This window comes from Haliotis rufescens, unplaced genomic scaffold (assembly GCF_023055435.1).
Source record: "Haliotis rufescens isolate VD_foot unplaced genomic scaffold, xgHalRufe1.0.p SCAF_100, whole genome shotgun sequence".
Lineage (NCBI taxonomy): Eukaryota > Metazoa > Mollusca > Gastropoda > Lepetellida > Haliotidae > Haliotis > Haliotis rufescens.
This window is the reverse complement of record NW_025963781.1, coordinates 140,953-159,644: the sequence shown is the minus strand read 5'-3', so window position 1 is coordinate 159,644 and position 18,692 is coordinate 140,953. Positions and strand designations below refer to the sequence as shown.

General features: G+C 43.6%; 1 protein-coding gene across 1 annotated transcript; it reads right to left on the bottom strand.

Moving 5' to 3' along the window:
* Nucleotides 1–807: 807 nt before the first annotated feature.
* LOC125377839 (chondroitin sulfate synthase 1-like) lies at nucleotides 808–18,457 on the bottom strand. Its single transcript, XM_048391866.1, has 3 exons — nucleotides 18,178–18,457; nucleotides 2,921–3,726; nucleotides 808–1,442 (listed from the first exon to the last, which is right to left on the bottom strand). The coding sequence occupies exons 2-3, from the start codon at nucleotides 3,695–3,697 to the stop codon at nucleotides 840–842; spliced, it is 1,380 nt and encodes a 459-aa protein (XP_048247823.1). The 5' UTR covers nucleotides 3,698–3,726; nucleotides 18,178–18,457; the 3' UTR covers nucleotides 808–839.
* Between the last annotated feature and the right edge of the window lie 235 nt (nucleotides 18,458–18,692).

Here is an 18,692-nt window from a genome sequence, read left to right as displayed (position 1 = left end):
CCCTTTTTCAGAAGGTATAAAAAATATAGACTGTTTTGCGGAATGATTACGTACAACCAATGTCAGACCTTTTCATGTCAAGCTTAATTATAGTAACAATCATTAAACGGGCAACATATGGTTATATGTGTTATCAATGCTGCTATTAAACGAAAATTGAAACATCTACTTAAAGCATTATCTCAAATGAAGCGAAAATTGTGACTGATGTGTTTGCTCTATGATATGTTTAACATACGGAAAGAGTCTGACATCACTCAATAATATTTGTGTCCAAAAGAAAAAACATTACACTGGTTATTAGCAAAAAAGTACACGCTTTCTTCTTTCCGTTTGCAAATGATCATCGTTTTGGAAAAGGTCAAAATAGTTGCAAGAACCTATGCAAAACCCTACCCTGTTTCTTCAACGTCAAAGCCAATTCTTTCATAATATTAGAATTAAAAATGTATTTTCATACTTTTATCAAACATGACTCAATGGATTGTTTGTTCATTTGTTGTTTAACGCCGCACTCAGCAATATTCCAGCTATATGACGGCGGTCTGTAAATAATCGCGTCTGGACCAGACAATCCAGTGATTGACATCATGAGCATCGATCCACGCAATTGGGATCGATGACATGCATCAACCAAGTCAGCGAGCCTGACCACTCGATCCCGTTAGTCGCCTCTTACGACAAGCATAGTCGCCTTTTACGGCAAGCATGGGTTGCTGAAGACCTATTCTACCCCGGATCAAACAAACAAACAAACAAACTTTATCGGTGGTATTTCACGAAAATAATTGACACCCGAGACATAAGTACAAACATGAGATCATTTATTTCCAATTAAATCAGGCCTGCCTGTTCTTCCTTGGTGGTATTTCACGAAAATATATGGGGTCAAATTTTTGTCGGCTCCGAAACAGCAAATAGTTCGCCTTCACGATCCGCGTGATAAGCACGTGTTCGAGGCCGCCTTGTGGAGATACACGCTGATAGGAAATGGGAGAAAGACGAAGCCGTTTCCGAATTCTTTCCCTTTTCAAAAATTGTCCCAGCGCATGACGAGCTTCCGCTAAACCAAACGCTCTTCCTTTGTGTAATATGGACGTTCTGAGATTATCTGAATTTAAAGAGTAAACGTCGTATGCGTTTACGCATGCCCAGATCTCTCCACTGTCGACGTCACAAGGGCTGGACCAACAGTTTTTAACTTCCGGGTCATCAAAAGATACGAACCCTGATGTTTTAATAAAAGATTTTTCTTTAGCCAGGACGTCCATGTATTTCATTTTCTCGCGTACTGTTCTTGCTAACAGCATAATGCGCAGAGAGAATTGGAACATTGGTTGTTTTATGGGGTGGAAGGAAATGGCATTTTGTTTCTCAGCTTTTAAGCCTACAGTCCAAGCCCCGGTCTTCTCGTTGTAGTTTTGAGAAAACATGCCGTCAAACTGAAACAAATGGATTTGAATTTATATATGCTTTGTGTAAAACAAGAGAATCACGATCAGTTGGATTGAAAATCTCCTTAAACATAGTTGAAATTCGAGTCAATTTGATGTGGGATTCGTTTGTTGGCTAACACCGCACCCATCAATATTACAGCTATATGACGGCGGTGTGTAATTATCCGAGTCTGGACCAGACAATCCAGTGACTGACATCATGAGCATCGATCCACGCAATTGGGATGCGATGACATGCATCAACCACGTCAGCGAGCCTGACCACCCGATCCCGTTAGTGGCCTCTTACGACAAGCACAGTCGCCTCTTACGACAAGCACATGGTCTCAGGCGCTTACTAACGAACACGGCTATGGTTCTGAAAGACCAAGAACGTAATCAGAACTAATCAGCGAATCGAACCAGCTCTTCCACTGAGTGAGTGAGTGAGTGAGTGAGTGAGTGAGTGAGGTTTAAAGCCGCTTTTAACAGTATCAGCTTAATGTGGGAGGAAAGCCCGAAGTGATGCAGGTCTCAGACGTCTACCACTTCGGTGAAACCCACGAGCACGGGTATGGTGCTGACAAACCTAGAAACATAATCGGGGCGAACCGGGTTTCGTAGGTTTCTGGCGTGCCCAAAGGACGCAACTCTGCACAGCGAATCGCGGCGCCTCAGACATATCATATCAGTGTTCATATCAGTGTGTGATTTGGCAATATTCCAAAAATATCACGGCGAGGAACACTAGAAATGGGTTTTACAAATTGTACCCATGTGAGGACATCGAACCCGGGTCTTCGGCGTGACGAGCGAACGCTTTAACAACTAGACCCGCCTCCTTGTTCAAATGAACTATATGTCTCTATGCGACTATGTAGATAACAGGGGGCACGGGTGGCCAAGTCGTCTGAGGCGCCGCGATTCGCTGTGCAGAGTTGCGTCCTTTGGGCAAGCCAGAAACCTATAATTATGGGCTCGAATCCCAGTTCGCCCCGATTATGTTTCTAGGTTTGTCAGCACCATGCCCGTGCTCGTGGGTTTCACCGAAGTGGTAAACGTCTGAGACCTGCATCACTTCGGGCTTTCCTCCCACATTAAGCTGACACGCCGTGATATAACTGGAATACTGTTAAAAGCGGGGTTAAACCCAACTCACTCACTCACTATGTAACAATATTGTTAAACTTGCGTTCAGGTCATGGGGGGCTGTCGGGTAGCCTAGAGGTTAAAGCGTTCGCTCGTCACGCCGAAGACCCAGGTTCGATTCCCGACATGGGTACAAAAGGTGCCACTAGCCGTGATATTGCTGGAATATTGCTTAAAGCGGCGTAAAACCATACTCACTCACTCACCTTTTGCGGTTGTTCCAGATTCAGCTATTTACACGCTTCCGTAATCTACCAGGAATATAGCTGACAGCGGCGTAAAATCATATCCCCTCAATTTCATACAAACTGGTTGGCATCGGATCATAAACTTACCTCTCTCGCGATTGTACATGACAGACTCGTCACCTTCTCCACACACCTCCCAAGCTCCGAGTCCTCATGTGACGTCACGGTGTCGTTCAGGCAGCCCAGAAGGTGGGGTGCAACTTGCCTGAGGGTGGGGCCGCTCAGGATCACCCCCGGACCTCCCATACAGTAAGGCTTGTCGTCATGGAGACCTAAATTTCCCTTCTCGTCCGCCTTACCCGTACCCGGGTGCCCCATGTACAAGTGTTGAGAGCTGTTGATGGAATTGAGGAAAGTCCGGAGGCGTTCCGTGTTGACAAACACGTCGTCGTCGAGTCTCACGAACCAGTGGAAGTCGTGGCCGTGTTGGCTGGACATGTGGCGGAGCATCTCGAAGGACTTCCGTTGCGGCGGGTACTCGTCGTCGGCGACGTCGCTCAACACAATCACCGGCAGCGATGTTTCATAATTCTCGCCCGTCCCCACAAAAAACACAAGCCGGCCAGGAGCATGTTTTCCCCATGTTTTGTAAATAGCTTCAGCTCGTGTTTTGAGATACCTCCTGGCGGTCATCACGCCGATGAACACAAGTCTCTCCGTGGGAATGTCCGAGTCACACAGCGGCTTGGGATCTGTGGGTGGAGGGCGTGGCCGTCCCCATCCCCCCGGCGACCTGCACGCCGCCTCCTGTCGGCGCCACAGGACAACGAGGACGGTGTGACTGGTGATGTATCCGGTCAGAAAGCCGATAACGAGGCTGCACAGGAAGTCCCGGAACATACGATGTGACGCACGTCTACCCATGATGCATCTCACTCCCTCGTCGTTATCAACTGAAAAAGACAATGCAGAAAACTAAAAGGAATAAAATGCTCAATGATGTATCAGTTTAATTAAGGGAAACCATCAATCTTTCTAAAACCAGACCTTAGTTCTCGCTACCGCTAAACAAAGATCTGAGGACATCCCATTACGGGTCACGTCAGACCGACCTTGCACGAACTTTGACCGACAAACGGAATGACCAATCAGAAGGCAGCTTTCTCGTGCTTTACGGCACAAATTTCAAATTGGCGACTGCGCTTCGAAACATATTTTGACAAATTCTCGATTACAAATTTGAAACCTGAACAAAAAAACATTCTGGAATGGCTAATAGATGCAGGTCTAGATTGTAAGGATTCAGTCGTTAAACCCGTAACTATCGTTCGGAATACCCATGTTAAAGTTTTCTTGATTGCATGATTAGAAATCACATTCCGAGTGTCACTTTCATAATCTGGTAAGCGACGCACTGATTGGTCGGATGAAAAAAGGTCGTTCTGACGTGACCCCTAATGGGATGTTTTCAGATCTTTGTTTAGCGGTATTGGGGAAACCATCGGGTTTTGATGTGTTAGAGGCGTTAAGTCATCTGTATAATTTGTGTTTTTCATCTCCCGTCCGTCCTAAATTACTACTTAAATATATAATAAATGTTTGTTTAATTGTTTGTTTCTTGTTTAACGCCTTATCCGATAATGATGGGAACTGATTAAATCAGTGCTATTTAGACCCGTTAATTCGACAGTCTCGCGCTGTGACTCCGACACACCTAATTTGTAATAAATTACCAAAATCAAAATTATTAATCAGTCTCGTTAATCCGACACAGTGATCAGCATACTCCGTGGTCATCTGCCCCCTACTTCACAGCCCGTGTTTTGATGAGAAACAAGTCTGCTAGTAGCTGCATACTACGACGGCTGCAGAGAAAACTTGCTTAACAATAAACAACAAGAGTTTGCCACTAACGTGGCTATATCCCCCACCACTGTTGCAGAATTTATGACATAATTAAATCTAAACAAACCCTAATTTTTTTAACCGAGGTGGAACTTGTCATTGAAATTGTAAAGAAATAAGAGTTTGGAACCTAAGTCCATCTTGTTGCCATGGAAACGTAAAAAATACAAATTTCTAAAATTTCTAAATAGCAAAAGGCACCAGTTCAGCATGTACCTGACATACCTGCAAAGTTTCAGGAAAAAATATTGAACGGTTTCTGAGTTATGCTCCGGAAACGAAACGTGACGGACGGACGGACGGACGTCGCCCGTTTCTATATCCCCCGCAAACTTTGTTGGGCGGGGGATAATTAATGCTTTAAACAAACAAAACGGGATTAATCCTATGCTTAGATTACTTCAATCTCATCACAAACAGATACAAGTTCTTGCGACCGTTGAGACGACTTAATTTCATGTAAGCACCATTATTAAGGGGTTACACAGATAATAAGAAATAAAAGTATTCGCAAAACGTCACATTTTTAGCGTCCAACTGTGCAGTTCATTTGCATCTGGAATGAATAATTTTATACCCACATTGACTGTTACTTGACATGCATTTGAACATACATGGGAAACACAAGCTGATTTTGTGAAGGCGAGGGTTGTGGGTTGCCTTTTCCATCACCTTCAATCTTGAATTTTTCATTATTTTTTATGGTCGACCATTTTCAGTTTCATAAAACCATCCAATCAGTGTGACAGGGATAAACAACATGTTCTTCACTGTTGGTTGGTTTGTTGGTTGTTTAACGCCGCATGCAGCAATATTCCAGCTATATGACGGCGGTCTGTAAATAATCGAGTCTGGACCACACAATCTAGTGAGCATCGATCCATGCAATTGGGATCGATGACATGCATCAACCAAGTCAGCGAGCCTGACCACCCTATCCAAGTAGTCACCTTTTACGACAAGCATGGTCGTCTTTTAGGACAAGCATGGGTTGCTGAAGACCTATTCTACCCAAGTATTCCTTTCAAACCCGTTCGCCAGCTTGAATATTACCCCAAACTAGAACTTGTATTAACGAATTTCCATTTTCAAAACAAAACTGAGCTGTATGTCACTGTGAAAGCCCGAGTTCGATTACTTTGTGAATCGTTTTTTTGTCACATATCTTAAACAACACATGACTTCGGGACCGACCATTTGTTTGAGTGAGTGAGCATGGTGTTACGCTGCTCTTAGCAATATTCCAGCAATATCACGGCGGGGAACACCAGAAATGGGCTTCGCACATTGTACCCATGTCGGGAATTGAACCCGGGTCTTCGGCGAGACGAGCGAACGCTTTAACCACTAGGCTACGCGACCGCCCCCCAATTGTTTGAGAAAGAAATGCAGGGTTTAAACAAACAACGTTCGCTGATCACCCTGGTAGTCCGGAAAAAAGAGAGGGAGACATTATGTCTTTGGAAGGAATGGCTGAACATATATCCTGTCTCTAAACCAAATGAATATAATATCAAATGTTCAGGGGGTATTTTATTGTCAATATTTTTCATTTTCTTTCGCCTATCCTCTCTTTCTGTAGATGCGCATGTAGCCCATGATACGAGGCACAAATATTTATATGTGTTTTTCTATTTTTTTGTTTGTTTGTTTAACGCCGCATTTGACAATATTCCAAACACGACAGCGGTGTGTGTATAAACGTGTCTGTACTAGACAATCCAGTGATCGATATGATGAGCAACGATCCACGGCGTCGGGTTACAATGACACACAATCAACCATTCACCTTGCCTGACCAGCCGATCCCGTTAATCGCCTCTTCCGACAAGCATAGTCGCTGAAGACCTATTCTACCCCGGATCACTGGTCGAATATTATTTGAATTTTTATCAGTCAGTAACTTTTGTTATTTACTTATATACATAAATCAGTTAATCTTCCAGATTAACGTGTGCGAATTAACAACTCGTGGGTAGAGAGTTACGTCCATTTATATTTCTGTAGACGTCTCCATCAGTCACCGACATGTGAGGTCTTCAGATTAGCGCCGTCCGGACTAAACAGGTTTTGTTTTGTTTTGTATTCTGCAATATTTCCTAGTTTGTCATCTGTTCGTTTTTTCTGATCATTCTTCAACTGAAAACAGGGCTTTGTTAGCTTATTCTCAAAATCCAGGGCACATTTTCGTAATGTTTCATCATGAGTGAGTGAGTGAGTGAGTTGGGTTTAACACGGATTTTAACATTATTCCAGTTATATGCTTAATGTGGGAAACCCACGAGCACGGGTATGGTGCTAACAAACCTAGAAACATAATCGGGGCGAACCGGAAACTGAACCCACAATCATAGGTTTCTGGCGTGCCAAAGGGACGGAACTCTGCACAGCGAATCGCGGCGCCTTAGACAACACAAACTACGGATCATGAACAGTTGTTCCGTCATATAACGACTCATTGGCTTAAGCTTATTATGAAAGAAAATCCTAAATTGACAATTGTATTTTTAAGAACTGTTACTAAAAGACTTTTCAAATTTCGTTTTTGAACCGGATTCCGACATTTGCACCTCGAACCACAGGGGGCGTGGCCAAAAGAGGCACATTAGAATTAAATTTCTATAGTTTTCTAACCTACCAGAGAAATAAAATCAAAACATCAAATCGCTCTCCTTACCCAGTTTCCCTGTATCGGTGCTCATGCTTTCAGTCACTGGTTTGCTCTGACCAGACTCCGTTATGTACAGGCTGACGTGATTCAGCTGTAATATTGCCGATTGCGGCGTTGAAGAACATGTACTTTTGCTGCTTTGATCAATAGTTTAGTTAGTTAACGGCTTGTGATCTTAAGCTTAATATGGAAGAAAAACCCAAATTGACGCATATTGTTTCTAAATTTTGAACAAATCCACCCGATATTGTGTTAACACTAAGGATCATATCCGGCTGAGTCTGGATTTGAACTCCCAAGCAGCGGATCCTGGTATCCGTCCTTTATTTACTAAGCAAAAGGAAAAGGAAGGCAGTTGTTTTCAATCGGATCGTCTCCGCCCAACAGCACCTGGGCGAGCGGGAATCCATATTAGAACTACTTTCGTACACGTGACCACCACGTGCCTCAATTTAACATGGTGACAGTCTTGAATTTTTTTATGGCTGATTCCTTTTATAACGGATGACAACTCTTTCCGTTCGCTCTTGTCAACAGATCAAAATGTATATCTGATGTCTGTTACCATGCCCTCTGTTAAGTGCGGGACTACCATGCCCTCAGTATGTCCGTCATGTCATAGGGATCTGGCGTTACACGGTTTACAGTAAAATTCATATCACTACTCTATTGGACCCTTGAAGATCCGGGGTAGAATAGGTCTTCAGCAACCCAAGCTTGACGTAAAAGGCGACTATGCTTGTCGTAAGAGGCGACTAACGGGATCGGGTGGTCAGGCTGGCTGACTTGATTGATGCATGTCATCGATCCCAATTGCGTGGATCGGTGCTCATGATATCGATCACTGGAATGTCTGGTCCAGACTCGATTATTTACAGACCGCCGTCATTTTGCTGAATGTGGCGTAAAACAACAAACCAACCAACCACTTCTCTTTTGCTGCGCGAGATAACGTGCGAAGCGGAATAAGCCGAATCGACCCGAGTCGACTTGTCGCTTATATCATGCTGGGTGAACTTATTTGATCATCAATATTTTGATCACAACTAAGTATGGTAGGCTGAGTTATCCAACAAAGGTTGATCACGGTATTTGCTCAAAATCATGGTGTTGGGACCGCCTCCGTGGTCTAGTGGTAGAGCGTCCGCCCGGAGAGCGGAAGGTCCGGGGTTCGATCCCCGGCCGCGTCATACCAAAAGACGTTAAAAGATGGTACTTGTTGTTACCCTGTCTGGCGCTCGGCGTTAAGGGGCTAAAACAAGGACTGGTCGGCTCGGAGTCAGTAAACTGTGTCTGAGTGGGGTATTCATGTTAAACTGCGGCATGGTATCTCAGTGGGCTAGCACTATAAATCGGCATCAGTCCGGACTAGTACAAGCAGCCACACAAACACACACACGTACATGCACGTCGCTATATGAGTGCAATAATCTTTGACGCGACGTTAAACCCCATTTTGGCTCGGCTGAAAGTCATGCAGAAATTTGAATACCACAGGCGACAATATTTTCAACATGGAGAAGCTTCAAGATTGAATATTTTATGAAAGCTTCATTCATTAATATTCTCGTCCCGCGCAAACATTAACCAAGAAACTGACCCGATACGCAAGTTAATTTTTCCCTCTTGACGTTCAAAGAAATAAATAAAAACGCAATCGAAATAATATTTAATAAAATGCTTTTCAGTGTGCATGTCAGGGCTAATTATATATTGGCTTTCAATGTTAGAAAAAAAGATTGAGGTGTGGTGGTGAGTTACCTCCCTTCATCTGACAGTGCGTTGATGTGAACGCCACACACGGTGGGGTAGCCTACTGGTTAAAGCGTTCGCTCGTCACGCCGAAGACCCGGGTTCGATTCCCCTCTTGGGAACAATGTTTTAAGCCCATTTTTTGGCCCTTCCCCCGCCCCTTCCCCCTCGGCTGTTAATAAGAGATAAAAGGATAAAATTAAAAGGATCGATGTTAAGTTGCATCAGGAATGAATAATTTTATAAAAATACTGACTTTTACTTGTCATGTGTTGAACGTGCGTGGGAGAAGCCATGGTTGCGTTCAGATGCAGGTTTTGGGTAGCTGTATCCATCACCTTAAATCTTGCACTTTTCATTGTTTTTAATAGTCGAGGTCCATTTTCCGGTTTCATAAAATCACCCAATAAGTGCGACAGGCTTAAACTACGTGTTAACTGCACTGTCAGCATACTCAGACGCTTGTTGGCATGAGTTCGTGTTTGCCACCCGACATACCTAGGGCACCCTTCACTAATGAGGATGGAATCAAGGACATCTGTGCCTTATTTAAATATGGCGAGTATATTATATTACGACGGTTATGTATTAAGCTGGCAGTGGGGATTTATTCGCCATTCTAAGTGGACGGTTATAGGTGTGAAAAGAACTGCGGGCTTAAAATATGGAAGAAAATATCTAAACTTGTCTGATGTACGACTACACTGTATATATTTATAGGCTGTGTCCCACATCACGTGACCGTGTCTCAACAATCACATATGACTGTCACCAGTACACTGTCGGAATGAGTCACAGCGCAACGGACGTATGGGACCTGTTTATGCCGACACTCCTTCGGCTGGATTCGCCCCTTTCCGTCACTTGCAAGAAGACTCGTCCCCCTATCGTTGAATGTTATGTGAGAAATACGACAAACCAATCAGAATGCGCGTATGATTTCAAGATCTTCGTCAAAGAATCCCTCAGAAATAATTTTTGATTTTACATATGTCTTGCATCTAAAAATATACCAAGGACACAGTTAAATGTGTTCAATCATACTGTATAATTCCGCACGTGCCGAAGTGCTTTAAATTGCATCTGAAATATATATAATATATGGGAAAAATGTGTGAACCATTACGCAACGAGTTGACAATTGCTTTAGGTATGCCCGTTTGCACTAAGACGGAACCCGGTCGCAAAAATGGCCACGAGAGGGGCACGAGTAGCTATTCGGCTTGTCCCGGAATAACACGAGTTGGTCACGAATGCTTTCGCTGGACCACAAGCACAACGTATGCCCTTGATGGAAAGAAAGGAGAAGACTTCAGGCCCCCTGCATTTCTACAAAATGTGTATATCACACCGAATTCGTCCATAATTGAATACGTGTACAAAATGTGGTCCCTCTCATATTCAGAGCAATTTACGAATTAGCGTTAGGAATTGGCACTAGTCCTATCGTCCTTGCCAAACTACCCAATAGTAAAGGTATCATATGGACTAGTAGAGATTTTCCATTTTTAAGGGTTTTGCTATATGTTATCATCATATGGACTAGTGGACTAAAATGGTTAGTCTCTATCGCTGTCTTAACTGCAGTATCTAAATTACAACCGTAATAAAGTCTCCGTTGTCTAGTAGATAGAGTGTCTGCCCGGAGAGCGGAAGGTCGGTGGCTTCTTTTTGTTACCTTGCCTGCCTCTCGGCATGAATGGGCTAAAACAAGGACTGGTCCGCTTGGAGTCAGTATACTGTGTCTGAGTGGGGTATTCATGTTAAACTGTTGCATGGTATCTCAGTGGGCTAGCAGAAAAGGCATTAGTTCGGACTGGTACAAGCAGTCACACATACACACACATGGCCTGATGTCAGTTTAGTATTGATGAAACTATAGAAGTCTGACACAAATCGATTGTTATATAAATAAGCATTTCATGAACCTATACCCCTCTTTTACGAGTATTTACATAGAAGGCACCAAAGATATTGAGGAGGTATCAGCTGCAGTTGTCATTTACTGTAAGATTGTGTCGATGCGACAACCTGATGGAAGCTCGATTTTTACGGTTGAAGCTCATGCTATACTATTGGCTTTGCAATAAATTGAAACGTTTACCAAAAGCAGTTTTATCATACTTTCTGATTATCTATCCAGGCAATGAGAAATCATTATTAGCTGACATTTTAAGGTGGCATCTCAATTTGTCACACACACACACACACACACACGCACACACACACACACACACACACACACACACACACACACACACACGTCAGATTCGGCACATGAATGACATAAAGACAATGATGAGAGATAAAAATATAAATTGCCAAAGCAAGATAATAAGCCGTCTAGATTATCCGTCGAAACATCAAAATTTGGCTTAAAGGGCAAAATAGCTGCGATAGATATGAATGGACCGCAGCACCGAAGCCTCATTGGTCGTTGGATTGAATCCGAGGTTAGCTCCAATTAAGACCCTTGGCTTGTGAGCGCCATACCGGTGCTCAGGAAAACGTCAACGACTGGAATCACGTCGGGCGTTCCTCCCACTTTAAGAGGGGCGGTCGGGTAGCCTAGTGATTAAAGCGTTCGCTCGTCACGCCGAAGACCCGGGTTCGATTCCCGACATGGGTACAATGTGTGAGGCCCATTTCTGGTGTCCCCCGCGTGATATTGCTGGAATATTGCTAAAAGCGGCGTAAAACCAAACTCACTCACTCACTCACTCACACATTAAGATGTCACGCCGTAATATAACTGAAATACTGTTCAAGATAACGTTATACAAGTATCCGTAAACCAAACTCATTAGTATATTACCAGTGAAGATCTTGGCCCCGTTCCGCAAAGCGATCAAAACGCTAAGACAATCGTAACGCCCATACTTTAACATCGACCTACGACAGTTGAAGGGCTCAATCGCTTTGTGTAACGTGCCCATGGGTTAGAACAGGTCTTCAGCAACTCGGGGGCACGGGTGGCCCAGTCGTCTAAGGCGCCGCGATTCGCTGTGCAGAGTTGCGTCCCTTGGGCATGCCAGAAACCTATGAATGTGGGTTCGAATCCCGGTTCGCAACGATTATGTTTCTAGGTTTGTCAGCACCATACCCGTGTTCGTGGGTTTCACCGAAGTGGTAAACGTCTGAGACCTGCATCACTTCGGGCTTTCCTCCCATATTAAGCCGACACGCCGCGATATAACTGGAATACTGTTAAAAGCGGCGTTAAACCCAACTCACTCACTCACTTCAGCAACTCATGCTTGCCTTAAAAGGCGACTATGCTTGTCGTTAGAGGCGACTAACGGGATCAGGTTGGTCAGGCTCGCTGACAAGCTAGTGACCGACAACATGAACATCGATCTCCGCAGTTTGGGCCTCTAACGACAAGCATTAGTTACTGAAGACCAGCCGTCTAATCTGGATCTGCTCGTAGTTAGGCCGGTTTAGAGGTTGTAGTGTTATTCCATGTTATGGCGGGGAAGCCAATAACAATACGCTTACACATTATCATTTGGGAGTTTTGAACAGGAGTCAATGACGCGAGGGGCGGTCGGGTAGCCTAGTGGTTAAAGCGTTCGCTCGTCACGCCGAAGACCCGGGTTCGATTCCCGACATGGGTACAATGTGTGAAGCCCATTTCTGGTGTCCCCCGCCGTGATATTGCTGGAATATTGCTAAAAGCGGCGTAAAACCATACTCACTCACTCACTCAATGACGCGAAGAGCGATCACTGTAGCCACTCAGCTACCCCACTGCCCCCATAACTATGAAACCTGTTCAACCTAAATGTGGGGCGGTCGGGTAGCCTAGTGGTTAAAGCGTTCGCTCGTCACGGGTTCCATTCCCGACATGGGTACAATGTGTGAAGCCCATTTCTGGTGTCCCCCGCCGTGATATTGCTGGAATATAGCTAAAAGCGGTGCTAAACCATACTCACTCACTATCTCAACCTAAATGTCATTTTGGTGATTCAACTCCGAAATCAAAGTTCAAAGGTTATATAAACAAACCCACGATAAAAGAGAAAATGTAAAAATAAATGGTATGTTAATATCCGGTATTAGACATCGGATCTGGGCGAGTCGTGGTTCGCGTTTACAATGCAAGTGTTTATCAACAATCCCCGAGCAGCAGCTAATGCACTTCACTGATTAAACAGCCTTTAGAACAATACTGCCTGCGCTGGGACGGAGGCGTTTGTCCACTCACTGAAATGATTCGATATGCGTTGAAAGGAAGTCCCGGCAACATGTGGCTACCAGATAATGCTGTTCGGGTCGCCCCGCTCTGAAATGTTGTGTCATACAGGCGGCGAGACGTCTTAGCTTATCCTTTCATTTAAACAGCGACCTTATATTAATAAGCGACTTTATCATCCAAAACTGGCTCCCACAGGAGATATCGCTTGGATGAGATCAAGCGATATCTACACTGTAGATATCGCTGCAATGAATTTACATCACAATGCTTTGCAGACCATTGTGACGTCACTGGTTACCATGACGTCACAATCAAATGACATCACTAATGGCTCTGCTACTGAAGCCGTTTTCAGTACTTTTTACACTGAAGGCACTGCTAATTACTGTCTACAAATTGAAAAAGTTGAAAGAATGATGTTGGATGATAAATAAAATCTCACCCTCGTGTCTTTTGATATCAAATATATCAACACTCGTTGATAAAAGTGGCAAAAATCCTCGGCAAGCCTCAGAATTTTTCCACTTTTATCAACTCGTGTTGATATATTTGATATCAAAAGACATTCGGGTGAGATTCTCTATGTGTCAGAACAAATTCGACAGCAACGATAATACGACGATAACATTTGACTGATAAGAATCAAAGGGTTAAGAAAAGGATAAAACCTTCTTTGAGATAAGAGAATGGAGATACAAGAATGGAGATAAATCGCTTGTGTTATGTATGTAACGTAGATAACTATCCAAATGTTTTGTATTTTGGTTTGTTGTTTAACGCCGCACTCAGCAATATTCCAGCTATATGACGGCGGTCTGTAAATAATCGAGTCTGGACCAGACAGTCCTGTGATTGACATCACGAGCATCGATCTATGCAATTGGGATACGATGACATGCATCAACCAAGTCAGCGAGCCTGACCACTCTATCTCGTTAGTGGCCTCTTACGACAAGCATGGGTTGCTGAAGACCTGTTCTACCCCGGATCTTCATGGGTCTGTCTAAACGTATACACATTGCTCTTAACGCGACATTATGTTTCTAGGTTTGTCAGCACCATGGCAGTGCTCGTGGGTTTCACCGAAGTGGTAAACGTCTGAGACCTGCATAACTTCGGGCTTTTCCCCTACATCAAGCTGAAACGCCGTGATATTACTGGAATACTGTTAAAAGCGGCGTTAAACCTAACTCACTCACTCACTCATTCACTCACTTAACGCCACAATATGTTGATGTTAAACTGACCGAGTTTGTTTTTATGCAATTGAAAATTGAAAAAATGGTTGTTAAATTTGAGGATTCGATGTATCGTTTCTGGGTTGTTCGAACCAAGTATCGATATATTTATCTATCTTCTTGAGTCTTTTATTATATAATAGACGTTACTAAGTTGAGTTTGTCCTACATATGAAGTTCTGGACATCCCGCTGCACGTCGTGGAATAAGTACAATAGCAACGCGACATTAAAACTAATTTCACCTCACTTAAAAACATTACAACACAAGATGCGCGTATGTGCCAAATGTTTGTTTGCATTCAGTAATATTCCAGCTATTTGTAAATAATCGAGTCTCGACCAGACAATCAAGTGATTGATATTATGAGCATCGATTTATGCAATTGGGATACGATGACATACATCAACCAAGTCAGCGAGCCTGACCACCCGATCCCGGTAGTCGCCTCTTACGACAAGCATAGTCGCCTGTTAAGGCAAGCATGGATTGCTGAAGACCTATTCTACCCCGGATCTTCATGGGGCTCTTCCAAATGAAGACACACGTGTATTTCATAAATTCTGTTTAGTACACGTGTGGTGGACGGTGTGAAACATTGTGAGAAGATGTGTATACCTACACATGAATGTCATATAAAATTGTCTCTCTACACGTGACTGTACATGTCACACATTATATTCATCTGCACGTGACTTTACATGTCACACATCATGTCCACCTACACGTGATTGTCACACATTATATCCACCTACACGTGACTGTACATGTCACACATTATATCCACCTACACGTGATTGTCACAAATTTTACCCACCTACACGTGACTGTACATCTCACACAATATATCCACCCACACGTGATTGTCACAAATTTTATCCACCTACACGTGACTGTACATCTCACATATTTTATCCACCTACACGTGACTGTACATGTCACACATCATATCCACCTACACGTGTTACATATGTGTTATTCCCCTACACGTGACTGTCACACATTTTACAGTGAAACCTCCTTGCACCTATATAATCCTGAAGCTCAGGTATCCGTTTAAATCACATAAGTACTGACGGTTTCATATATATATTTGATTTTACAACCAACAAAAATAAATTGCTTTCTGGATGAACTGAAAAATATATGTCATGAACAGGCATTAAAATGTTAGGCAGAATTGTTTTTCGCGTTGTTCTAAGAGGTGACCGACAAAATTGCCTGTGTCTTCAAAAGAACTTACCAGGCCCCAAATCACCATCACCATCACCCCTCCATAAATGTCGTAAAGGACGGCTGCATGTACGCAAAGTACATTTTTCTTTGACAATAAAACGTTAATCACTGCAAGACAGGTGATAATTCCTACCAATTCAGTGAGAACGTCAAAGGCCGGATAAACGAGGCTTACACGAGAGGGGCTCAACGTACGTCACACAATGAATGAGGTGCTCGTTTGCGGAAGCAACATGAGTCCTATATGACCTCCTCTGTCCCAATGATTGAAGTACGAGATGTGCAGGCTTGTTTGTGTTGGTGTCATGAACGTCCGGTCACGTCATGACATTTTATAAACACTGAAGAGAAGCGCTCTTCACATCATGGCCATCAACCTCTGCACCGGTGGAATCATTTTGGAGCAGTCACGACCAGGTCGTAGATGGTGGTGCGTTGTTAGAATAGTTCATTAACAGAGTTTTAGGTTTAAAATGGGGGCACGGGTGGCCCAGACGTCAAAGGCGCCGCGATTCGCTGTGCAGAGTTGCGTCCCTTGGGCAAGCCAGAATCCTATGACTGAGGGTTCGAGTCCCGGTTCGCCCCGATTATGTTTCTAGGTTTGTCAGTACCATACCCGTGCCCGTGGGTTTCACCGAAGTGGTAAACGTCTGAGAACTGCATCACTTCGGGCTTTTCTTCCACATTAAGCTGACACGCCGTGATATAACTGGAATACTGTTAAAAGCGGCGTTAATCCCAACTCACTCACCCACTCAGCTAGGTTTAACATGTTGGACATCTTGTTACGCATATGGCAGTTGACTTGTTTGTTTTCTCGGCATGCTTGTACTATAACTGTTTATGATAATGAATTATTGGCTGGATGCATGAAATATCGAAATATGACTGAGTTGTTTTGTGGTCAGTTTTAATGGAACCAGTGTAAAGGTGAGTGAGTGAGTGAGTGAGTTGGGTTTAACGCCGCTTTGAATATTCCAGTTAGCTTAATGTGGGAGGAAGTATGAGCCCGAAGTGATGCAGGTCTCAGACGTTTACCACTTCGGTGAAACCCACGAGCACGGGTATGGTGCTGACAAACCTAGAAACATAATCGGGGCGAACTGGGATTCGAATCTACCATAATGTGTCTGGCGTGCCCAAGGGACGCAACTCTGCACAGCGAATTGCGGCACCTTAGTCTACGGGACCCGTACCCTATCGGTGAAAAAACTTTCAACGAGATAACATATAAATGTCAGCTTGCAAGGAAGAAAAACATGGTACTGTTAAAATTATAAATATATAGGCCGCCTCCGCAATGTAGTGGTAGAGCATCCGCCCGGAGAGCGGAAGGTGCTGGTCGATCCTGGTCGTGTCACACCAAAAGACGTTAAAAGATGGTACTTGTTGTTACCCTGTCTGACGCTCGTCATTAAGGGGCTAAAACAAGGACTGGTCGGCTCGGAGTCAGTATACTGTGTCTGAGTGTGGTATCCATGTTAAACTGCGGCATGGTATCTTGGGCTAGACTCAAGCACTATAAAATCGACATTAGTCTAGACCAGTGCAATTTTAAGCGGCAACACACACACACACACACACACACACATACACGTCGGTATAAATAAGGAGACACAAGTCTATTGATATTTACGTAGGATTGTGTTCCCAGAAGTAGAAATCTATATATTCTGTCTCATAATTCACTACTGACGTCTAAAATGTCTAGATATATCTGAGACCTTATTAAGTATTTGAAACCGCCTCCGTGGTCTAGTGGTAGAGCGTCCGCCCGGAGAGCGGAAGGTCTGGGGTTCGATCCCCGGACGCGTCATACAAAAAAACGTTAAAAGATGGTACTTGTTGTTACCCTGTCTGACGCTCGGCATTAAGGGGCTAAAACAAGGACTGGTCGGCTCGGAGTCAGTATACTGTGTCTGAGTGGGGTATTCATGTTAAACTGCGGCATGGTATCTCAGTGAGCTAGCACTATAAATCGGCATCAGTCCGGACTAGTACAAGCAGCCACACACACACACACACACACACACACACACACACACACACACACGTGCATGCTCGTTGCTATATAAATGCAATAATCATGGACGCGACGTTAAACCCAATTTCACCTCACCTATTAAGTATTTGAGTATAAAAAAAAACGTCAGTATACATTACAGACAAAAGAATTAATTGAAAGTTTGATATATATATATTAAATATTACCGGTCAGACACGTGTCCACTGTTTTCAACCGACATATTGGTCGATATACATTCATGCATTTCCAAAGCCGTACCTATATTCACGAGACGCCATTGTCAATACGTCAAGTGCTATTAACACGAAGTAAGTATATTTGCAGCTCAAATATACAAATGTTTGTGTATCCATGTAAGTATACAATAAATCACCTTACCTGATATCTGTCACCCCTGCTGTTCTAAGTAACTCTGGGTGCCTCACGCCGCTTAGGGGGTTGTCACTGACTGAGGCATCGTTCTGGTCGCTACTCCGTAGCGCTGTCAGGAGTTGTGGCGCATCTCGCATACAGATATCTACAAGCAGAGATACGAGCTCCACAGCAGTGCGCATGAACTGAATGTTTATCATGTATATGGAGAAGCCTGGAAGCGCTTGTTATTTATCGCACATTGTTTTCTGCACCCGACGTGAAGAAGTGTGCACCATCTTGTTCCCATGTGTTGTTGAGTGTAGGGACTATATCGCGCTGACTTATGACGTACACGTTTATGGGTTGCGTAGACTGAACATTCAGGCCTACAATACCCTAAAATGTGATTACGTATTGACAAATATAATATTGTCACCATGTTTGAGTTTTATTGGGTTTTTTAATGCATTGACGTTACTTGTTGATGCAGTACAGTAGATGTCTAGTTGTATGTCTTTATCAGTTCCGTTGGGATATAT